Source organism: Aspergillus costaricaensis, assembly GCF_003184835.1.
Source record: "Aspergillus costaricaensis CBS 115574 unplaced genomic scaffold BO79scaffold_2, whole genome shotgun sequence".
NCBI classification, from domain to species: Eukaryota; Fungi; Ascomycota; class Eurotiomycetes; order Eurotiales; family Aspergillaceae; genus Aspergillus; species Aspergillus costaricensis.
In genome coordinates, this window is record NW_020291802.1 from 64,583 (window position 1) to 85,403 (window position 20,821).

The following is a 20,821-nucleotide window of genomic DNA, read 5'->3' on the forward strand; positions in this document are numbered from 1 at the left end:
TGGAATTTTCGCCTGGTTCGATCCGCCAGCCAGACCACTCTGGCACTATCGATCCGCTTCTAGTAATGGACGCCGTGCCCAATGGCCCCCAAGTGCCTGATGGTGAAGAACATGCTGCTCAATGTGGGCATATGATCCATCAATGAACCCCTGACTATCATTTATCCAAGACATATATACTAGTACTAATTAGCATGCTCATGAGAAGTACAGTAGTGGTCATCTAGCGACTACCGGTGTACTGTCTATTGCTGGTCTAACCCTGATACCGCAGACTGAAAACGGACTGTGGACCATTTCAGCCTGCTGGGGGGCTTATGCTTGTTTTGTTTTGGACCCAGTGTCCCCTTTCCACACCAATTTCTCGCCGGCTTAGCGCCCTTGGCTAGTCTTAGCCAGGATTAGCTGGGTCAGGCACCGATTTGTAGGACATTCCAGCCCCAGTTGCTGGCCCCGTCGCACTATCCATCCATTGATGAACGCAATCTCCGTGGCTCGACCTGCCCGCACATCTTCGCGCATACTGCTGGAATTACTGGCCGTCTTCTCGATGTTCCCGATCAATTGCTCCTCGAGTCTGGCCACGGAAAATTGTTCCTGCACGTCGGGTAGACCCTGAAGCTCCGGAAGACGACGGAACACCAGCGAGATCTCCTGGAGAAGCTGACGTTGCATCTCCTGCAGCTCGGGGTCAGCTAACAGCGAGCCGTTCCGCACATCCAGCAGTGCCGTCAATGGATTGACCACACAGTTGGTCGCCAGTTTCAGCAGTTGGGCCTGGTGGAGCTCCATCCACGGCATTTCGGAACATCGGACGATCGGTGCTTCGACCAGCCGGCCGATGAGAAATCGAGATTGGGCAGATGCTGTTGATGGAGATGATAATGATGAGGATGCCTGCTGGCCATCGTTGACGATCCCCAGAGCGCATGATCCGGTCAGCCCCGCCAGCACGGCTTCAAACGGCGCTTTTATGTAGACCCCATGGCGCATAATGCCAAACATGTATGTCGGTCGTGTCAGCGGGTCCGTGAATAGGCGCTCGTTGAGCTCTTCGATCTGGCCTAGGCCATTTTGGAAGAGACAGATAACGGAATGCCGTCCGAGCCGGTGCTGGATCGATCTGAGAGCGGGCATGGTTGCGCTCGCCTTGACCGCTACAATTAGGTGATGGATGGGCGATTCACCCTGTAGGAGTTCGGCGTCGTACCCGGTACTCTCTTCTGTAGGCCCATCTTCTCCAATTTGGAGACGCAGCTTGCTCCCCTCAGAGAGAAAGCCGTGGTATGCCGACTCGCGATGGAGCAGAAGGGTAATAGGCGGGGGTGCGGGGAGAGAGCGAAGCGAGTGAGCGATAAGGGTCCCGATGCTTCCAAGTCCGATGAGGTGAATCCGCTGGGATGTCATTGTGCATGTGTCACACAATGGGTAGAATGGCGATCAAGTGAGGTGATCGGATGGAAGATTGGAATGTTTCGTTCATCTGTTTACCGGGGATAATTCCGCGGCTATTTTGGGTGGCCTTCGCTTGCAGAGAGGCATGCGGGGCAGTGCCCCTTAATTCTTTAGTACAAGGTTCTGGTTCCTGCACCCCATGTTTATCTCATTCTAATTGATACTTTAGATAATAAACAAGGCATATATTCATAACTTAGTCTCCATCCCATTAAATCATCATTATATACAACTCCCGCAAAAATGAACAATAAATCACAATCTTTCCCATCCATAAATACAACCCATCCCTAAGAACATATCTTCCTTCCCCCTTCTATTCCCTCCCCGCACAACACAACTAAAAGATCGGCATCCTAACCGGATTCTCATAATCCACATTCTCCTCCCGACTCTCAATCCGCTCATGACACGTTCCAAAGATTTTATCCCACAGCCTAGTCTGCTTTCCATAGTTATGACTCTTCTTCCATCCCTTGCGATGATGCAGATCATGATCCTCAATCACCAACTCCGCCCCGATCAACTTCAACAACCAATCCAGCGTTGATGGCGGCGACGCATGCATCCTCAATCCACTGTGGCCCGCCAACTCTGTGAACATCACATATTGATGACAGATCCACCACTCATAGAACCCCATCGGCATTCCCATCAACTTCATACTGAAGTATGTCATCAGCGGGATGCCCGCGATGTCGAAGAACTCCTGCTCTGTGTCCGCGTATAGGGTTAGGAGTGGGTTGGGGTGCTTGGTCAGGTGGTGCGTCCGGTGGTACTTCCAGAGACTGCCCACATCGTGCATCAGTCGGTGGTACCAGTAGAACCAGAAGTCGAGGATGATGCCGTATAGTCCAATCTCGAGCGGTAGCCAGCCCCAGCTCATCTGTGCCGGTGCTTGGCTGACTCGGTAGCTGAGGAAGACGGTCATGATGGGTCTGAAGGTTGATGTCGATAGCAGGGACCGGACGACCTTGGCTACTCCGACGTCGGGGACGCCGTCACGGCCGTGCTGGTCGCCGTCTAGGAAACCGAGGGCGTGGCCCATGCGGCGCATAACTTGGAGTTGGTGGATGGCGATGAGCTTGAAGGCGACGGAGTAGAGGACGAAGGCGCCCACGGCGGTGAAATTGTGGCCCGTGTAGGAGACATAGACGTGGTGGACGGCGAGGGGGAGGAGGGCGTGGTAGAGAATCCAGAGGTGCTGAGACCATGATCTCATGTAGGGAATCTTCTCGGTCTTTGGATGCACGGGCACCTCCTTGTCGAGGTTGCTGGGGTGCACGCCGAGTATCTCGAAGAACCAGTGCCAGACGCTCCACTCGGCGCGATCCAGCCGGCGCCAGGTAGACTTCATTGAATCCTTGGGATTAGGGTGTGTACCGCTCATGATGGGTGGTAAGGGTGGTGGTCAACACATCTGCGAGGATACCCTTGTGGGGGGGAGGAGGGGGTGAGATGGGCTATATAGGGCTGCTGGAGTGCCGGGTTTTCACACTGCAGCGGGAGGCCATCTCCGAATGAGAATAGGCAAGATTCTCTTGCCAATCGCATGTGATTGAGAATCCGGGGGGGTTCATGTGGGCATCGGATGTTCTGAACGGGTTAAGTTTTGGGGTTCGTTAGGCCGCTTAACGAGGGGAAATCGCCGCGGCTTTGCAGATCACTCGAAAAGAAGGCCCGTCGTTGGTTGGTGTAGCGGCTCAGCGCTTGACTCAACTGAGGATCCTTGACACATGAAGGTCGCTTCTTGTTGGGAATAAGGCGTGCCTCGGATTTGTGTCTGTAATGTTGGGACGAAGTGGCATGCGGCTTGGAAGCCTGATTGTGGCCATTGATCGATATGTGATGTCTGCTCTCTCCACTTGGCCAGTTGCCACGGGGCTGATGAGATGGTGCTTCTGAACAGTATGTCATCTTATCTCATTGTTACACATGGCTTCTTTTTGGGGCTGGCAGTGTCTCGTCAGCCTGTCAGCCCTCCAGGGTCTGCTATGTATCGGTCGTAGTCATCATAATCACCGTGGATCATGGTGCCTATTGCTTGCTCGTGAGAACACCTGTACGGTTGATCAGATCCGTGAAGGAAATCACATCCCGACTACCCATCGGAATGAATCGAAACTATATTTTCGAAGTCAGCCCAGTTAATGATGGTGTTGGGAGAGATGTGACAGCGACTCGAAGTTGCAGCTTGCAGCAGAGTGGTTCGCGACCATTACCGCATTGGGAAATCTGGGCAGCGGCCTCGGGATTGGCAACTGGCAACCACCTGAACATGACGCTGCTGAAACTGGTCAAAGCAGTCCGTAGGGGTAAATCTCGAAGTCTAGCGAAATTTATCGAATTGTGCCCATACTTGGTCAACTGTTGTTGATCTAAAAGTACTTTTACTCGACTGTACTGAAGTGTGGGCCTATAACACGTTGGATTATGCATAAACAAAGTGTAGGCGCCACCAACGCATCAATAGCACGGTTTATCCTACTTTTTTTACATCCTCACTTACAAGACTCATAGTATATCTACGACCATTCCACACACACACACCTAGAGGTCATCGTACGTGGCCCTGGATTGTCACCAGATAGGGATACGGGAACTTGCTCTATCCAGGGGTAACAAGTGACCTACACGCCTGATATTTCAGTCATTGTGTTGGTGTACAGCCAATTTAGTAGCCAGAAAGAACAGAAGAGTATATCATCTCAATCATGGTATTGCAGACGATCCTCATCTGAAGATAATCAGTCGGAAAAAACGATAATATAATGCAAGAAAGCAGTGATAACGGACGACCGTTGAACCCTAACACATCATCCCCGACCGGAAGGAAAACAAACAACGCAGTAGGCCAAATATAACCAGAATTCAGGAGCAACAAACATTAGGTTTTGAGCTATACTATTTATTACTGGGAGAATCCATGTGGGCGACCCAAATTTGCGCCCGCCCGCCCGATAAATGAGGCGGCCATACCTGATTGAACCGCATCTCCGACCGGGGGATCTCCACCCGCCCGGATAGCCGTTTCATCCTGACCCCATTCTGGCATCAGGAACCATATGTCCGTGAGCTCTGTTGTGATTGTAAACTTACATTCGGACAGGGGCCAGACAGGTGAAACCTAGTTCGAAATAATAGGTAGCATCTCAGCTTGGTCGGACCGAAGGGGGATCATGCAGCATACTTAACCCCTGACGCCGACGGAATGTACACCATTCCCTGTCAAGCGCGTCGTTCTTTTCGTGTCCATCCTGGTCGCTCCCTTCGGATTCACTCATTGTAAGTCCTTCCGCAGCGTGTTATATCGTGATACTAATTCTCTAAGATGATCCGTCGCGTTCTCTTGTCACTCGCTTTACAGTGCATGGTCACCGGGACCATTGCCAACCCTGACACTCTTTCGCACAACTATGACGAGCGTGGCCTGTTTGGTGATTCGGAATTCGATTATGTGGTCGTTGGTGGCGGTACAGGTGGAAACACTATTGCAACTCGGCTGGCGCAGAAGAATTTCAAGGTGGCAGTGATTGAAGCTGGAGGATCATATGAATTCGAGTCGGTGGCCGAGGTGCCTGCTGCGGACGTGCTTCCAGTTGGGTCGGACCCAGAAACTGCTGCTGCTCATGACTGGGGTTTCGTCGCAGAGAATGTCCCTGGTGCGAATGGCCGGTCCATTCACTATGCTCGGGGGAAATGCTGGGGTGGATCGTAGGTGTCGCATATCGCTCAGAAGGGACAAAGCTAACGCATATACAGCTCCGCGATGAACTTTATGATTTATCAACGGTATGTGTTTCTGCTCGGAACCATTTCAGAAATGACCCTACTAACGGTCTGCCAGGCCGACCATCGAATCCATGGAGCAATGGGCCACTGCCGTCAACGACAGCAGCTACACCTTCGACCAGACGCTGCCCTTCTACAAGACCAGCGTGAAATTCACACCCCCCAACGCTCAAATCCGGGCCAAGAATGCCACCGCTGGCTATGATGCCAGTGCGTACGAATCCACTGGTGGCCCGTTGAAGGTGTCGTACGCGAACTACGCCATGCCCTTCTCGACATGGATGGACCTCGGCATGAAAGCCATTGGTATCAACGAGACGCAGGACTTCAACCTGGGATCACTGATGGGCGGCCAGTACTGCGCATCAACCATCGACCCCAGCGGCGAGCTCCGGAGTAGTTCCGAGGAGTCATTCCTTGCGAACAAACCTTCGACACTGACCACGTACGCAAACACCCTCGCCAAGAAGATCATCTTCAACAACCAGAAACAGGCGACCGGCGTGCAGGTCAAGGGCTCCGGGGGTAACATCTTCACCATCAAGGCAAACCGCGAAGTCATCGTCTCCGCGGGTGCCTTCCAGTCTCCCCAGCTGCTCATGGTGTCTGGAGTTGGTCCGCAAGACCAGCTCGAGGAACACGGCATTCAGGTCGTAGCTAACCGTCCGGGCGTGGGTCAGAACATGTGGGATCACCCGTTCTTTGCGCCTTCGTATCGTGTCAACGTGCAGACCTTCACCGCGATTGCCAATGACTTTCTCGGTATTGTCGGCCAGTTCATCAACATGGTCGGCTTCGGCAACGGCCCACTTACCAACCCTATCTCGGACTACCTCGCCTGGGAGAAGATCCCTGCGGCTCTGCGTAGTGCCTTTAGCAGCCAAACTACCAAGCAACTGGCTTCCTTCCCGAGTGATTGGCCTGAGGCCGAGGTATGTGTTATTTACTTGCATGTATGCATCATACTGCAGACACGCTAATGCAATACAGTACATCTCCGGCGCCGGATACATGGGCAACGTGTCTAATCTGCTCACCACCCAGCCCCAAGACGGGTACCAGTACGCCTCCATGCTGGCGGTGCTCATCACCCCGACCTCCCGCGGCAACATTACGCTTCGCTCTGCTGACACCGATGACCTCCCCGTCATCAACCCCAACTGGCTCGCCACTCTATCTGACCAGGAAGTCGCCATCGCCATGTTCAAGCGTGTTCGCGCGGCCTTCCAGAGCAAGGCCATGGCGCCAGTCGTCATTGGCAAGGAGTACAACCCCGGTCTGCAGGTACAGTCAGACGAGCAGATCCTCCAGTGGATCAAGGATAACGTCATGACGCTCTGGCATGCCGCCTGTACGTGCAAGATGGGCACGTCTGACGATGAGATGGCGGTGGTGGATAGTCAGGCTAGGGTGTATGGAGTCCAGGGTGTGAGAGTCGTGGATGCGTCTGCATTCCCGTTCTTGCCGCCGGGACACCCTCAGTCTACCGTCTGTAAGTTATACCTTTCACCTTGTGGTTCGATGAGGATCAGATACTAACGCGGAATAGATATGCTTGCGGAGAAGATCGCCAACGCAATTATCAATGGGGCATGATTTCTATCCTTCATACCTTGAGCTCTTTCATACCTTTCCTTCATATATTATACAATATATAACCAGAGTATCATAATTGATGAGTATAACATTATCACGGAGAGCATCTCTCGGGAAATTCGAAAACATGTATACATGATCATAAGCCATCATCCTCCTCTCTCCCTTCATTTATCTTGATATATCAAGTAAAAGCAGACTTAATCCCATCCCCTCCGCTGCACCTTCTCCTTCTCCTGCTTCTCCGACTCCAAAACATCATTGTCGTATCGCGGATCCAGCTTGTTCAACAACTTGTTCGAATGTGGCTTCGAGGTGGAAGGGGCAGTTGTGCTCGAACCGGGGCCCGGGAAACGAGGCTGGCTAGCGGAGTCTTCGGGATCGGTCTGATCATTGTGGTCGATAGGGTCGACGTTCTTTGCGTCGATGAAGTCGCGGCCCATGGGGGGTTGGTCGGCCATAATGGATAGCGGTGGAATTATTGTAATGGGTGGAGCGTATTGAGAGTGGTAAGTGATGTGTTCTAAATTGATTAAGGCTCGTATTTTGTTTATGTGAATATGATCTTGATGATAGGAATAGTATAAGATTGGCAAAGGTGGTGGTTATATACTGATTGTTGTATCTGGCAATGGCCACTATTACATCATTGGTATATCATCCCGACTAAAGTAGTTACCGTTAACGTGGAAATGACGATGTCTGGCACTTCCAGAAACCGGACAGAATGCTGAACTCCGAGGAGATACTTGTCATAATATAGCACTATCATAAGGATTATATAGCAATTGACGTCAACGCTAGCATAATGCTGCGACTGGAATTGAGGACGCGGGTTGGGGGTGTTGATCCAGTCTCGCTGCGTAATCCATGAGAACTTTCCGGGTATGCCGCTGATGACAGCTAAAAAGTACACATATACCCCGAGCCCTGAAAAATTAGAAATCATAAGTAGCTTTTCATGGGCAATTATTCTCCTTGTATTTAGCCTTTTATTGTGAACCGAAACAATGGGTATCCTATCAACCCGAGTATTGTCTCGGATGTCGGATCTCGGAAACCCCATGGGTTGATTCATAAGCCCTCTTCTCTCATCGGCTCGGCTGTCCCATCCGAACCATGGCCAACAGCATCCAGAACGCGGGGTATATAACGACAAGAATAACATATCAATTTGTACAGAATCATTATACCTTCCGTATACATCAACCAACATCAATCCACCAAACAAGATGTCCTCCACACAACCCACCCACCGTCGCGCCGTCCGCCGAACAGACGACTACACCCCGAACACCCCCAAAGTGAACATCATAACAGAGCCACTTCCCCTCCCACTCTCCCCCACAGCAGTTCTCATCCGGGTCCACGCCGTGGCCCTCAACTACCGCGACGCCAACATCGCCAACGGCGGAAACCCATGGCCCGTTCTCCCCCACGGGATCCTGGGCAACGACGCCGCCGGGGAAGTCATAGCCACCGGGGACAAAGTGAAGACCCTGGTTGTTGGGGATCGCGCGGCGCCAATCACAGACACCGAGCAGATTACAGAGCGTGCGACGAAACGGTCGTGGTTGGCTGCTGACGAAGATGGGGTGATGGCGGATTACATCGTTTATGATGAGAGTGTGCTGTGTAAACTTCCGACTTACTTGGATTGGGTGCAGGCGTCGATGATTCCTTGTGCAGGGGTTACGGCGTGGTCGGCGTTGAAGGGGATGAGGATTGGACAGACGGTTTTGGTACAGGGTGAGTTTTCATTCTTATTCTAAGTAGTGGGTTCATTTGAAATTGACGAAGGGTTATAGGGACCGGGGGCGTCAGTATGTTTGCGCTGAAGTTAGCGCTTGCAGCTGGTCTGCGTGTGATTTTGACTTCGTCGAGTGATACGAAGCTTCAGGATATTAAGGAGAAGTACTCTGGTTCCGCTATCTTGACGGTTAATTATAAGAACATACCAGAGTGGGATGAAGAGGTGTTGAAGCTTACTGATGGTGTTGGCGTGGACTTGGTGGTGGAGAATGGCGGAACGGGATCCCTTGTCAAGAGTATGCGATGCACTCGTCGTGGCGGGGTGGTCAGTCAGGTGGGATATCTTGGGAAGCAGGATTCGTCTGAGCTGCGAGAGCTGGTGCCGACTCTTATTGATCGGAGGATCAACCTCAGGTGAGTGTTGTGGGAAGTAGTGGAAATGGGAAAAGTTTACTGACCTGCAAAGGGGCATTAACGCGGGCTCGAAGATTGATATGGAGGACTTTTGTGAGGCACTGTCGGCTTCGCAGACGCAGCTCGAAGACCTTATTGATAAAGTGTTTCCGTTTGAGCAAGCCGAAGAGGCTGTTGAGTATGTTTGGCAGGGTAAGCAGGTTGGGAAGGTTGTGTTGCGTTTGTAGTTAGATGTCTATATTTGTCGCATAATGAAGATACAGTGAGTTAGTATTCGAACAAATATGATTAGACTCTCTCCAACTAGCAGTATCATATCATTTTGGTCTATATAGTAGTCATGACAAATCATCACATCTTTAATCATAATGCCTTAATAGCAAACTGCCTCCCTGCCAGCTTTCAGCCAAACCCCAATCATGGCGACAATCAATAAGGATTCGTAGCATTCCACACCTCAAACCCCACCCCCGGATTCAAAATCAATGTTGGGTCCAAAACTTCTGGATCCATCTCAATCAGCTCCCTCTCATCCAGCTCCCCATCCCAACAATACCTCTCAAAGCACCGCTCACACTGCCTGGTCCTCTCCATCCCTACCCTCTTCAAACTCCTCTCCACAGCCGCACACCCGATACACTCCGCCCACTCCCCATCCCACGATCCATTCGCTTGCGTCACAATGTCGAAACTATTGATGAAGATGTCCTCCATCTGCTCGCGACTCGTCGCCGTCTGCCAGAACGAGAAGTTCGTGTATGCGCTATACGGCGCATTGGCCATGTACAGCACAATCGGGGCACGATCGTCGCCTGTGGTAGTGAGGTTCGCATCGCAGCCGAAAAATTGTGGGTGGAGTGTGTAGTTCAGGTTCACCATTGTCTTGGAGGGTGGAATTACGGGAAAGGGAAGTCCCGTTGCGTTGGCAGCGAGGTATGTGTTGTAGAGGTTTGTGCCATTGTTCCAGGAGTATGGGTCTGCGTCTTGGGAGTCGTCCCAGGCTATGATAAAGTCGACGTTGCGTGCAGGCTGGATTTGACCCCAGAGCGGGATCGTTTGACCTGTTTCGCTGCCGTCGACGAGTTTTAGGGTTGAGGATGTGTGAGCGTTGCCGGTGGAGAGGGAGAGGTTGGTGAATGGGTTGGGGAATGTTGAGTAGGCAACTTCTGTTAGGTTTAGATCGAAGGTGTCGGCAAACGCTTCGACGAGTCCGTTAAGGTTGGCGGGTTTGCTGAGTCGTTTGGCAAGAGAGGACTTGTGGGTGGTGGAACGTTTGGCAAATTGGCCGAGGGTTCCGTTGGAGACGCTTTCGAGATACCAGAAGTTGAAGGCGCCGGCGGAAGTGCCGATGACCAGTCTAGGATATAGTTAGAAGTGTGCGAGTCTAAAGACTCCAAGGTGCTTACGAGGATCGATCAAATCCTTTCCAGCATGTACTTGAATTAACTGGGATTCCGTTGGACAGCTGGTTTCCGAGCCACTCAGTGGGTGTGAATGCATGCACATCTCCGTCCCAGGCGCCAAATTCGAAGGGAGTCAAGTCAAACTAACCGGATTAGCTTGGAGCTGGTAGTTTATTGAGAAGGGGCGTTACTTACAATCGTCCCATTAGATGACGGTACCAAAAGGTCGTAGTACTCAGCATCTTCCGGCTCAACTGAAGCCAGGTGGATGATAGGCATCGGCATTTGGTGATTGATAAAGTTGCTCAGATTCCTTATCCCCGAAAACGTGGTGTTCAGGCCCCCGGATTGTCCGGGTATGAACTCGTACGCGAACCCCCGCCCCAGATAATCACTTATACCTATCTCGAAGCCAGCCATGTGCTTTGCAGCAATCTGTTCGAACATGACAACTTCGGTGGCAGCTTCAGCAGAGGTGTTTGTGACTGTGAGAAATCGGTCAATCGCCGGTTTCCAGTAATCGACAATCTCGTCTGCAGTAGGGAAGTTGTATGATGGGAAGGACACTGCGGGCCAGGATCCTCCGGACAGGCCGGATAGGTAGGTCATGCTTTGCAGAAGTCCGCCTGTACGTTGCTCGTTGGCTGCGGGAAGACGGTCATCCAAAGCACGGATTAGACCTGCCCCGGTGAAGGCGGATCCGAAACCTCCGCCGCTGATGGCCATTCCCATAACTGGGGTTTGGTTGGTGTAGTTGAGACGCGAGATGTATTCATCTGTGTCAAAGTCGTCCAGGTTGAGTCGTTCCAGATATGCCTCTAGTGAGCCCAGGACGACCTTCTTGCGCCCTTCGACCCATTCCAATTCATCTCTGCTGAGTCCAACTGCCGGTCGGATCCATTGTAAACTTGTTGGGCAGGAGACAGGATCTGGCGCATAACCTTGGGGAAGTTCCAGGGCAGAGGCAAGAGTGGCAGCTGCTGCTGAGATTAGAAGCGGTAGCATTGCAACGATGTTTCCGAGACTGAAAGAGAATTTAGAATGCTGCTAAAGTTGGACTTTCAGACTCGAATGTACAGACCATTATATACACATAAATATGTGCGTTCAACATCCTGGATACCATATTCAGATCGAGGTGTTGTTGCCTGTATCGCATGTAGCATTCAGTGCCATCCATTCAACCTCGCTGTGATCGGTCCCCCGCAAGGCCTTCCTAAACAAGTATGCAGTACTCCGTAGCAGTGCGTCATATCCAGCCCTGGAGAGTAGTATGAATGACAATAACGTCCCAGCGCAGCTGAAGCCTTTAAACAGGGAAGCAAAAAGAACTATCTGCTGCGCATATTGCGGGCAATTTCACCAGCCACGGGCATCCGGAGTCTGCGATTCGTTGTTTTGTATCCACAGTGAAGGCGCCACGATCAACTAAATCCACTTGGGCTGAGCAGATCTGCATAGCTAGTGGTCTAACCGCCTCGATCATAAATAGGAATTGAGGCAGTTCACAGCCTTACCCATGGTAACGGCAAACCATGCTCCTTCGGGTACCAACAAGAGCTTCGATCGACATGTCATATAATATTGTCAGAGCACAAGTATCAACAAGACGTTCCATTGGTCTGGAACTGCGCCTCCAGTGCATTATATACTTATCCGCCGTCAATCGGAAGGATCATGAGTTGGCACGGACCTGTCAGAAGCTTGGAAGGTGGAGCGTCACGGATGGCTGCGGGAATCACAATCCTGCTGCCTACAGGGCACCAACAAGCATCATTGCTGTAGTGTTAGACTTTGGGCATGGCATCATCCTCGAGTCCAAGAAGGGTATCTCTTGCGACTGTTTCTGTATCGATGCCCTAGGAGCACAGCCTCATTTGCGACCGTGCAGAAGGATAACGTGACTTGCTCATCGAAAACAGGGAAGAACTGCGAAAGTGGGATCAATCCCAAACAACATCATTACTATCATTGTTCATGCTTTTGTCATACTAAATATATTATACAAACACCCTCGACATCTCAAGCATCTAGCAAATTCTTTCCCCGCAGTCTCTCGCCATACTTGATGAAGATCAAGGGCATCAACGAGAACACCAAAACAATCAGCGCCAAAAGTGTTCCGCCCCAGTTATATCCAAGGTGCTTGAACAGTGGCGGTCCTGCAAGGGGCAGGAATGCGGCGCAGGCATTCCTGGGAACCAGCATTGCGCTGGTAGCACTCGCGGCGTAGATGCCGAAGAGGTCCACGACGTAAGTTTGCAAAGTGATGGTGGTAGACACCAGCCCAAACCCAATGATGCCCGTGCCAATAATTGGCGCAATCCATTGCACATGATACTGCGCAGTCCAGCCAAAAAGGAAAAGGCCACCTGACATGATGAAGCATGCGATCAGGACAGGGGGCAGGCGCTGCTCTGGCTTGGAAGTGCCGGACCGTGCCCGGGCTGTGCGCACATAGCGGTCTAGCAGGAAGCTGCACAGGAAGGCCCCGAGAATGAGCCCAAGACACAGTCCTAGGAAGGCTAGACCGGATGCTCCTTCGGAGAAGCCGTACACATCCTGGAACAGTGTTGCAATGGTTGTCATCACCAGGTAGGTGTAACCATAGACCACGCTGAGATACAGGGTAACCAGTATTAGCATGGGAGACCGGATGAGCAGACGGAGTGGCCGGAGGATAGTCTTAAAAAATACGTGGCTAGCTGTCTTTTCTGTATTTTCGGGACTTTCAGTGCCACCTTCGAGACCCTGCTGTTTGGCTTTGCGTTTCTGGAGAGTGACGCTGTATGTTTCACGGTACACGACAAGAATGAGCAGGGACAGAGTCCCAGTCGCAATAGTCGGTAACCAGAAAGCCCATCGCCACCCGGCCTTTTCACCCAGATAGGAACCGATGATGGGACCTACAACTGGTCCCAATGCACCGGTCAAGGACATAATAGACATGGCACGTCCGCGATTTTCCTCGGGAAAGAGATCGCTGACGATACCAGGACCGATGGCTGATGCTGCGGTCGCCGCACCACTCAAAAACCGGAAGGCAATCAGCATCTGGATACTAGTACTGGCAGCAGTTCCAGCCAAAAAGGCCACAAAGAAGAGATTGGCAATATTCAGAGGCCATTGTCGGCCATACAGCTCAGAAAGCGGTCCCCATAGCAATGGCGCTATGATTTCTCCGAGTTCCCAGATGGAAACAATGAGGGTACGGTAGAGGGCATTGTCGGAATGGAAATGAGACAGAATGGACGGGGATACGGGGGCTGCTATGATGGTGGACAACTGACTTTCCCGGGCGCAACTGTCAGACACCTTGACATTGAGTTTATTGATGGGGATTTAATCTTACACCATGGTTGACAATCCCGCGACAAGGACGACGGTGATCCACTTGTACGTGGTGGAGCGGGTTTGGGGGTCAAAAGGATCATAATCGGCCGAGTCAACGGGGCTCGTCGACTGGACGGTGACCTCGGTTTCTTTGCAATGGCCATCTTCCTCATCCATTTTGGACTGGTTTAGTAACCGCCAATGAGAAGGTAGGAATGATTCAAAAGTTAATGGAATGGGAAGGAAGACTGAAGATGAAAGGGAGGAGCCGATGTGTGATAAAAAAAAAGAGGAACGGGATGAAAGGAATGGAGGGGAAGATCGGACGAGCAAAGGGTTTGCGCTCAGACCGAGGCTGATCAGGCTTGATGCTCCTTTGACAGTAAGCAGATAAGCAGATAAAGTACTTTGTCCACTCAGACCAGGCTAATAGACTAACAGAAAACAGAAGGTGGTACTGTTTGGCCCCCAGTGGGCTTGCAGGGGGGGGCTTGCAGATTTACTGGCCACTAAACGTTGCTACTTTCTTAATTGCATTGAAGCTAAATAAGCTAATTTAGGTGCTGACTAGGGTTTTCTGCGCTAAAAGTCCCTTTTCCCCTCCTCTCGGCTGCCCTTCTTGGCTAGTTTCTCACCCTCTCCCCCAGCCGAACCAAATCAGCCTCGCCCTTGTCTATTCCGAAAAAGGATCGGCATAATGCCCGTGTTCCTCGAAATACTTGCTCATCGTCGGGTAGTGCTCACTATCCTCAGGACAGAAAGCGTAGCGCTCAATGCTATGGACGATCGGCTTGTAGTCGGTCAGTCGCTTGTAGCAAGCATTGCGTTCCGGTGCCTTCGACCAAGCGACCAGCTTATCAAAGTCCTTGCATTGCATTAATTGGCCTTCTCCACCACCATTCAGCAGCTGAAGAGATGGCATGGGGGTATCATCGGCCTTGCACATCAGATCCTGTCGCAGGGAATCGAGGCAGTGTTCGATATGAGGAGCGGGGATCGAGCTCTCTTGTCCGGACCAGAGTTCATGGTAAGAGTGGCGCATAAGTTTCTGGTAGAGAAAAGTAGAATGTCAGCGTCTACCCCGAGTATGCAATGTTGCGACGGTGACACTCACGAGACAGTGGAGTTGATGGAACACCTTGACGAAGTAGATCCTTCGGTTCGAATCCCAAGGGAAAGCCCAAGAGTCCGACAGACCCTTGCTCTGAGCCCATTCCCAGGTGGGAGCAATAACCATGGGGTCCATGCTCAGGTTCTCCCACATCTCATCCGCATGTGTCTTGTTCTCGCTAGTATACTCGGAGTGGTGGGAGTAAGGCAGGTGAGTATCCCATGCGAGACCGGCTGGTCATAGGAAGCAATGTTAGAGATGATACTTCATGTTGAGACTTGTGAGATAAGTACGTACTGTAAGGAGACCGCTGCTTAGCCATGGCCGCATCAGGATCCAAGTCCTGAATGGGGACATTGTGACCCTTCTGGAACACAAACCATCCCACGTTCAGTGAGAGCGAAAACAACAGTCCCAAAAGCAGCAAAGCGTTCGTCCAGCTGGGGAATCTGGAGGCTCTGGGCTGAGGTGCGACTCTCTCCGAGTCCTCAGCCAGAAGCCCCTGGTCACTGTCGTCGTCACGGTTGACTTTCTCGTAGGAATACATTGTGAGAGGGGGGAATGAACATGGAGGGGTTTGACAGCCGGAGGGGCGTCGGGGGTCAACGCAATGCTCAGATTTTAAACACCGAGCCCTTGTCACATTTGTCACATTTCTGATGGAACGTCGGCTCCGGAACACATCATGCGATGCCGGCAATGGGGCTGTCGGCGATGTGGGTTCACATTGCATGAAAAGAGCTCAAGCTAATGCAAGGCTGGTCAGCACGGCACACCGGTTGATAGTAGCGTCGCAAACAGGTAATCCTTCGCTATCTGAGGCTCCACTATGTGACGGCCTGCTTCTATCCCACCGGATCAATTGTCTTCGGACCTTGCCGGTCCTCCGCCGCTGGTTCCTATGTAATCCCCTCAAATCCCCCCTCGCTCCTCGTTCATTCAGCAGCAATTCCTCAAGTCTTCAGGTCTCACACTCTTGTTCCTCCTACCACAAAAGGTACGCTCCCCTCATCTTGGGGGACACCATTCTGCAGTGGTCTTCGGGTTAACATAGCTCTGTGACAGACTCCTGCCTTCCTCCGAGACATATTATCTCAAAACAACCACATCTCACAAAATGCGTGTCGCTACTCTCGTCCTCGTCGCCTTCTCGGCCGTGGCTCTCGCCCTCCCTACCACCAACAACGTCGAGCGTGCCGCTGCTGACGCCAACGTCCGTCAGATGGACGAGCTGACCGTTGCCGCTATCAGCAAGTAAACGGTTAAGCGGGGTATTACAAAGAATAAATGATACAATGGAAATATTTATGTATTTAGTTGTGAAATTCAAGTTGATTAACTAAGTATCTTTTGTCGATTCCGGTCTCATTAATTCTATATCACTGTCCGAACACTTGGTCGCATTGTATGCCGACTGCACCGTAGGATGTTTGAGCTCAGTCGGCTTGAACATACCACTGGGGAACGACTCCAGGAATTCTCGAAGGTATGGCACACAGGCAGATAAGATAGCCACCGTTTGAAGCACTTGACTGCAAATCGCCCATTGCCAGACATTGGTCGGTAGAGGAGAGTCGGCGTGGAGCTTGAAATTACGGACGTAGCACAGCTGCACAATACTGCCCGCGATATCCCTAGAAAGAGGTCAGAAGTGTCGAAATCTCGGTAAAGTATTGCGACATACAGGATTCGGATGCCGAAGCAGCTTATTACCACCAAACGCCTTTTCAGACTCAGTTGCAGGCGGAAGATGATGAAGGATGGGACTGCGATAATCATAATCTCGACCAAGACGTTCATGACCCCGAATGCTATCCAAATTCCGGACTTGAAGACATTAGCAATGTTTTCGTAGCCGGGCTAACACATCGTATTCTACTTACCACGTCAAGACACTTCCCGCCGACGATGTTCCAAACTTCGGGTGGATGGCATTGTAGGCATACCACAATGGCCATCACCACAACCCATATCAAGAGTAGACCTGTCGCTGCCAGGACAGACTTCGACTGGCCTGTCGACGAGAGTAGACTGTAGAAGAGAACCATGACAGACAGCTTTCCCAGTCCCAGCGTCAAAACATACAGCACCTCCATGGAATAGAGGGCCTTCTGCATGACGACCACCTGGTCATCTGAGAGAGGGGAAGCTTGTCCCAAGCCATGAGTAGCAGCGACGGATACAGCTGCCCCGGAGGCAATTGATGCGATCTACTGACAGTCAGTTTTACTATACAGATGGCACGAAGCAAACAAATTATCTGAGAGAGCTAGCTAACCAAAGTGCTCAAAAGGAGCGTCACACTAGACACCTTCCTCCTCAAAACCTGCCAGTTTGTCGTCAAACAGGCTACGACAGCGATGAAGGAGACGATGAGGAGGAAGCATGTCACGACCTTGACTGCTGCAGAATGGTCTGTCATGACTTTCAGGCGTGAAACAAAATAACCTTCATGGTACCGAATCGGATTCCAAGGCACAGGTAGTGAAGGATTTTGGCTGGCTACGAAACTGATCGTGATTGAACGATTTTAGGCATATAAGGTAAATAAGACCGCTGGCTGAAGAGAAGGCAGATCCTACTTGTGAGCAGTGCGTGAACAGCCCCATACACAGCCCAGCAAGCAAACATGCTCTCTGCACGAGCGGAGATGGAGCACGGGTCGCACTGGAGACACACAGGAGCGACAGGATACGCTGGATAAGACTGGATCCCACTGGATACTACTGGGGCTGGCGCGTGCCGCCCGGAAAGTTTAGTCGGGGAGGCCCGATGATCGCCAAGGCCGTCGGCCTATAAGCGTCGCACTATGGCTCTGCGCCCCTCCGCCTGGATTCTCTAGCGGCCGCCCTCTCTGCACACTGCAGGAATATCTAACCCTAATGGGGAAACACCAGTCAAATCATGTGAGACGGTTGGCTGTCTCGGTCTTACTGCTTATGGCCAAGACTGCTTGAGTAGCCGAGCTGCCTTGGCTAATATGCTTCTTGGTTTTGTGCTGTGTTGGTAGTCGTAGTACGTAGTGGTGGTGGTGGTGGGTGGGCTTTCCCGGCCCACCCGAACAAGATGGACAGCTAATAAACTAGGGCTGACGTTGGATGGTCCCATTGTTGTGGTGGTGGACGGGTGGTGCACACCCTCCCCTCCCTGTCTACTTCTCCACTTTCCAACTCCACCCCCCTGCTTGCCAGCCTTCATTCCTTTCTCTCTTCCTTCCGGAGTCGCTTGGTCGCGTTCCAATTTCAATTTACGCCCATATGAGACACGCGGCAGCCAAGATCGTCTAATTTAGTAGTAGTTGAACATTTCTCGATAGGCTAGACTACTAGAACACTGGGGATGCAATTTCGTTTCCTCACACTCAGCCATCCTTCAGATATCGAAATAACGGCCCCCAACTTACAATGCATCTGGCCCCCAATTATCGCACGATACTTTCTGCAGCTGATAACGTAGAGGGACCCTTTGCTTCTTCGGGTAATCCGGCCGATAATTGGTCTAATGGCAGGACTGTGTGTGGCAATCCTGCAGGGTTTACCGTCTACGTTGGATTTTATCCGGCCGCGCTTGCATAAAATGACTCCGAATCAGTTTCTTAAAATCCATGCCTTCGAAATCACACCTTCTCTTACTTGTCTAGTTGCCTGCGTCTTGCACTGGTCGTGACGAGTTCCCAAAATGGCCAGGAACAGCGATGTTGAACATTCGATCGAGCTGCGTGCTCCAACGAACCGGGATTCTGGCACGCCGAGCAAGGCTACTTTTAGTAACGATGCTTACGAGCTGGCCAGGGTCGGAAAGAAGGAGGTGCTGAAGGTAACCAACACACACGTTATCCCCGAGATTCTACTACCATCAGCCGCTGAGATCTACCCTTGCTAGCGACGATTTGGTCTAACGAGTACTGTCGGGTTTGCCTGCAGCTTGATGCTGACTTGGGAAGCGGTTATAATGTATGCGATATTTTTTTTTCAATATTTCTTTTTTTTCTCTCTTTTACCCCTCTTTTTGTTTCCCCACTCCCCCTTGCTTTTTATCCCGTCAGATCTCTACATGCTAATAGGGATAATTAGGAACATTGGCTTGGGACTCACCAAGTAAGGCCTACCATGGAATGAGCTTACCTCTGAAGAATAATGTTTGTTAACCCTTGTGCAGTGGTGGTCCCGCCGGTTTGGTGTATGGCTTTCTTGGGGTCTGGGCGGGCATCATTTCCGTGTTCATTTCGATGGGGGAGCTAGCAAGCATGATGCCGTCGGTATGTGTCCGACACTTCCTGCAGCTGAGAATGAGCCTAATTTCTCACCACAGGCGGGCGGACAATATCATTGGGTGAGCATCTTGGCCCCCAGGTCGGCCAGGAAGTTTCTCAGTCATGTCACTGGTATGTGTGCGACTCCATGTGCCGAGTATGCGAACCGCGGTCCGAATTAGCTAACGCAAGGAAAAATCCAGGCTCGGTCTGCATTATTGCGTGGACAGCGGCCCCCACAGCCGCCATCTACCTGGCTGCCAGTGTGCTGCAGAGCACCATTGCCATGAACATCCCCAGCTATGATCCCAAAGGATGGCACATCACGCTGATCATGTGGGCGATTCTGCTCGTCTGCACAGTTCTCAATACTTGGCTGGGGATGATCTTGCCGGTCATTGAAGTGCTTATCCTTCTTGTCCATGTGCTTGGCTTCTTCGCCGTCTTGGTTCCGCTCGTCTATTTGGGGCCCAAGGCCGATCCGCGATCGATCTTTACTGTATCCTTCGATTATGGCGGCTGGGGTGATCTGACCTTGGCTACCTTTATCGGGTTAAAAGGCACTGTGGCTGCGTTTGTTGGTAAGGCAGACTTTTGCGTCTAATCAACTTCAACATGATATACTGACTCGGTTTTTGTGTTCACTAGGCACTGATGGCGCGGTTCATGTAAGTGCTTCCTTCTCGGTGTTTAGCCGCTGTTTGAGTCAGTTGCCAAAAACTAACCCCTTACAGATGGCCGAAGAAGTCGCCAACAGCAGTCGGGTGGTCCCCCGTTCTATGCTGCTGGCCCTCATGATCAACGGCGCAACTGGCTTTGCCATTCTGATTGCCTTCCTCTTCACCGCTGGAGACCTGCTGAAGATTGTGGAATCCAGTGCCTCGTATCCCTTCATGTACATGCTGGCGAGCTCGACGGGCAGTAAGGGTGCTGCGGTTGTTCTTTCCAGTATGATGGCTATTCTGCAAGCGTGTGCAGGACTCGCGGGTATCTCTTCCGGCAGTCGTATGCTGTGGTCATTCTCCCGCGAGCAGGCCATTCCCGGCTGGCGCTGGGTGCGACAGGTAAGTGATGGGCCTAGCCTCTCTTCGCCCTCAGATTATTTTGTCAAGGAATATACTAATTGCGATCGCTCTTATCTACAGGTGAACCAACGGACTCTAGTGCCCTTCCACAGCACGTTGGTGGTGGTCATCGCGGCCGGTCTGCTCAGCCTGATTAACATCGGGTCGGCAGTGGTGCTGAACATCATTCTGTCGCTGGTGTTGGAGGCCTTCTTTGCCTCGTACATGATCTCTCTGACTCTCCTGCTCTATCGTAGATTGCGCGGCGACCTCACCGAGCCGGGTCAAGGCGGCGGTGTCCTCAACTGGGGGCCCTTCCGAGTCAAAGGGTGGTTGGGCACGGCAAATAACATCTTTGCCATTGCCTACTCCATCATCATGATGTTCTTCGGGTGCTGGCCACCGGAGAACCACCCTGCTCCCAAGAATATTAACTACAGCATTGTCATTTTCGCGGGAGTTACCCTCATCAGTATCGTGTACTATGTGGGATGGGCGCGGAAGCACTACAAGGGCCCGCTAGCCGAGATTTAGTTGGATGCTTTTGACTCACTAACAGCTCGGGAAATGGCGCAATTTTCCTCTTGATTCAGGGACTTTTCCCCTACTTATTAGTGGCGTCGCCCTAAAATAGTCTACCTTATACCAT

The 20,821-nt window shown here is 51.6% G+C and overlaps 11 protein-coding genes across 11 annotated transcripts; 4 read left to right on the top strand and 7 right to left on the bottom strand.

The window, feature by feature from the left end:
• Positions 1–226: 226 nt before the first annotated feature.
• BO79DRAFT_206392 (ketopantoate reductase family protein) lies at positions 227–1,168 on the bottom strand. The gene has a single exon (XM_025681962.1). It carries the CDS (start codon positions 1,135–1,137, stop codon positions 373–375), a length of 765 nt encoding a protein of 254 aa, XP_025544195.1. The 5' UTR covers positions 1,138–1,168; the 3' UTR covers positions 227–372.
• A 524-nt stretch (positions 1,169–1,692) lies between these two features.
• BO79DRAFT_206393 (sterol desaturase family protein) lies at positions 1,693–2,742 on the bottom strand. Its single transcript, XM_025681963.1, has one exon. The coding sequence runs from the start codon at positions 2,675–2,677 to the stop codon at positions 1,796–1,798; it is 882 nt and encodes a 293-aa protein (XP_025544196.1). The 5' UTR covers positions 2,678–2,742; the 3' UTR covers positions 1,693–1,795.
• Positions 2,743–4,549: 1,807 nt separating this feature from the next.
• BO79DRAFT_163960 (GMC family oxidoreductase) lies at positions 4,550–6,872 on the top strand. Its single transcript, XM_025679169.1, has 6 exons — positions 4,550–4,740; positions 4,787–5,169; positions 5,218–5,247; positions 5,303–6,179; positions 6,238–6,739; positions 6,797–6,872. The coding sequence occupies exons 2-6, from the start codon at positions 4,787–4,789 to the stop codon at positions 6,841–6,843; spliced, it is 1,839 nt and encodes a 612-aa protein (XP_025544197.1). The 5' UTR covers positions 4,550–4,740; the 3' UTR covers positions 6,844–6,872.
• A 171-nt stretch (positions 6,873–7,043) lies between these two features.
• On the bottom strand, positions 7,044–7,304 carry BO79DRAFT_223848 (uncharacterized protein; the record flags this gene model as incomplete). The annotated part of the gene is made up of 1 exon (XM_025683627.1): positions 7,044–7,304. The coding sequence occupies one exon, from the start codon at positions 7,302–7,304 to the stop codon at positions 7,044–7,046; it is 261 nt and encodes an 86-aa protein (XP_025544198.1).
• Positions 7,305–8,075: 771 nt separating this feature from the next.
• BO79DRAFT_136860 (zinc-dependent alcohol dehydrogenase family protein) lies at positions 8,076–9,236 on the top strand (the record flags this gene model as incomplete). Its single annotated transcript, XM_025678095.1, has 3 exons — positions 8,076–8,592; positions 8,652–9,009; positions 9,062–9,236. 3 exons carry the CDS (start codon positions 8,076–8,078, stop codon positions 9,234–9,236), a joined length of 1,050 nt encoding a protein of 349 aa, XP_025544199.1.
• A 202-nt stretch (positions 9,237–9,438) lies between these two features.
• On the bottom strand, positions 9,439–11,417 carry BO79DRAFT_135758 (lysophospholipase 1 precursor; the record flags this gene model as incomplete). Its single annotated transcript, XM_025678062.1, has 3 exons — positions 9,439–10,366; positions 10,416–10,555; positions 10,608–11,417. The coding sequence occupies 3 exons, from the start codon at positions 11,415–11,417 to the stop codon at positions 9,439–9,441; spliced, it is 1,878 nt and encodes a 625-aa protein (XP_025544200.1).
• Positions 11,418–12,356: 939 nt separating this feature from the next.
• On the bottom strand, positions 12,357–14,018 carry BO79DRAFT_163967 (MFS transporter). The gene is made up of 2 exons (XM_025679170.1): positions 13,765–14,018; positions 12,357–13,701 (listed from the first exon to the last, which is right to left on the bottom strand). The coding sequence occupies exons 1-2, from the start codon at positions 13,920–13,922 to the stop codon at positions 12,435–12,437; spliced, it is 1,425 nt and encodes a 474-aa protein (XP_025544201.1). The 5' UTR covers positions 13,923–14,018; the 3' UTR covers positions 12,357–12,434.
• A 364-nt stretch (positions 14,019–14,382) lies between these two features.
• Positions 14,383–15,432, bottom strand: BO79DRAFT_206397 (uncharacterized protein). The gene is made up of 3 exons (XM_025681964.1): positions 15,154–15,432; positions 14,860–15,089; positions 14,383–14,793 (listed from the first exon to the last, which is right to left on the bottom strand). The coding sequence occupies exons 1-3, from the start codon at positions 15,401–15,403 to the stop codon at positions 14,419–14,421; spliced, it is 855 nt and encodes a 284-aa protein (XP_025544202.1). The 5' UTR covers positions 15,404–15,432; the 3' UTR covers positions 14,383–14,418.
• A 310-nt stretch (positions 15,433–15,742) lies between these two features.
• BO79DRAFT_284024 (uncharacterized protein) lies at positions 15,743–16,069 on the top strand (the record flags this gene model as incomplete). Its single annotated transcript, XM_025688205.1, has 2 exons — positions 15,743–15,853; positions 15,922–16,069. Coding segments are annotated over 2 exons (257 nt in total), but the record flags the coding sequence as incomplete, so codon positions are not given.
• A 126-nt stretch (positions 16,070–16,195) lies between these two features.
• Positions 16,196–17,496, bottom strand: BO79DRAFT_185730 (uncharacterized protein; the record flags this gene model as incomplete). Its single annotated transcript, XM_025680419.1, has 4 exons — positions 17,135–17,496; positions 16,740–17,066; positions 16,541–16,683; positions 16,196–16,490 (listed from the first exon to the last, which is right to left on the bottom strand). The coding sequence occupies exons 1-4, from the start codon at positions 17,276–17,278 to the stop codon at positions 16,196–16,198; spliced, it is 909 nt and encodes a 302-aa protein (XP_025544204.1). The 5' UTR covers positions 17,279–17,496.
• A 1,002-nt stretch (positions 17,497–18,498) lies between these two features.
• On the top strand, positions 18,499–20,808 carry BO79DRAFT_206398 (choline transport protein). Its single transcript, XM_025681965.1, has 9 exons — positions 18,499–18,672; positions 18,739–18,809; positions 18,930–18,953; positions 19,015–19,114; positions 19,168–19,240; positions 19,312–19,689; positions 19,757–19,776; positions 19,843–20,172; positions 20,254–20,808. The coding sequence occupies exons 1-9, from the start codon at positions 18,535–18,537 to the stop codon at positions 20,704–20,706; spliced, it is 1,587 nt and encodes a 528-aa protein (XP_025544205.1). The 5' UTR covers positions 18,499–18,534; the 3' UTR covers positions 20,707–20,808.
• Positions 20,809–20,821: the final 13 nt, after the last annotated feature.

Coding starts and splice junctions, on each gene's coding strand:
- BO79DRAFT_206392 (XM_025681962.1), bottom strand. CDS start 1,137: ATGCCCGCTCTCAGATCGATCCAGCACCGGCTCGGACGGCATTCCGTT.
- BO79DRAFT_206393 (XM_025681963.1), bottom strand. CDS start 2,677: ATGAGATCATGGTCTCAGCACCTCTGGATTCTCTACCACGCCCTCCTC.
- BO79DRAFT_163960 (XM_025679169.1), top strand. CDS start 4,787: ATGATCCGTCGCGTTCTCTTGTCACTCGCTTTACAGTGCATGGTCACC. Junction 5,248..5,302: donor AACTTTATGATTTATCAACG/GTATGTGTTTCT, acceptor ACGGTCTGCCAG/GCCGACCATCGAATCCATGG. Junction 6,180..6,237: donor GTGATTGGCCTGAGGCCGAG/GTATGTGTTATT, acceptor AATGCAATACAG/TACATCTCCGGCGCCGGATA.
- BO79DRAFT_163967 (XM_025679170.1), bottom strand. CDS start 13,922: ATGGATGAGGAAGATGGCCATTGCAAAGAAACCGAGGTCACCGTCCAG. Junction 13,702..13,764: donor GCGGGATTGTCAACCATGGT/GTAAGATTAAAT, acceptor CGCCCGGGAAAG/TCAGTTGTCCACCATCATAG.
- BO79DRAFT_206397 (XM_025681964.1), bottom strand. CDS start 15,403: ATGTATTCCTACGAGAAAGTCAACCGTGACGACGACAGTGACCAGGGG. Junction 15,090..15,153: donor TAAGCAGCGGTCTCCTTACA/GTACGTACTTAT, acceptor TCCTATGACCAG/CCGGTCTCGCATGGGATACT. Junction 14,794..14,859: donor TCCATCAACTCCACTGTCTC/GTGAGTGTCACC, acceptor TTTCTCTACCAG/AAACTTATGCGCCACTCTTA.
- BO79DRAFT_206398 (XM_025681965.1), top strand. CDS start 18,535: ATGGCCAGGAACAGCGATGTTGAACATTCGATCGAGCTGCGTGCTCCA. Junction 18,673..18,738: donor GAAAGAAGGAGGTGCTGAAG/GTAACCAACACA, acceptor TACCCTTGCTAG/CGACGATTTGGTCTAACGAG. Junction 18,954..19,014: donor ATTGGCTTGGGACTCACCAA/GTAAGGCCTACC, acceptor ACCCTTGTGCAG/TGGTGGTCCCGCCGGTTTGG.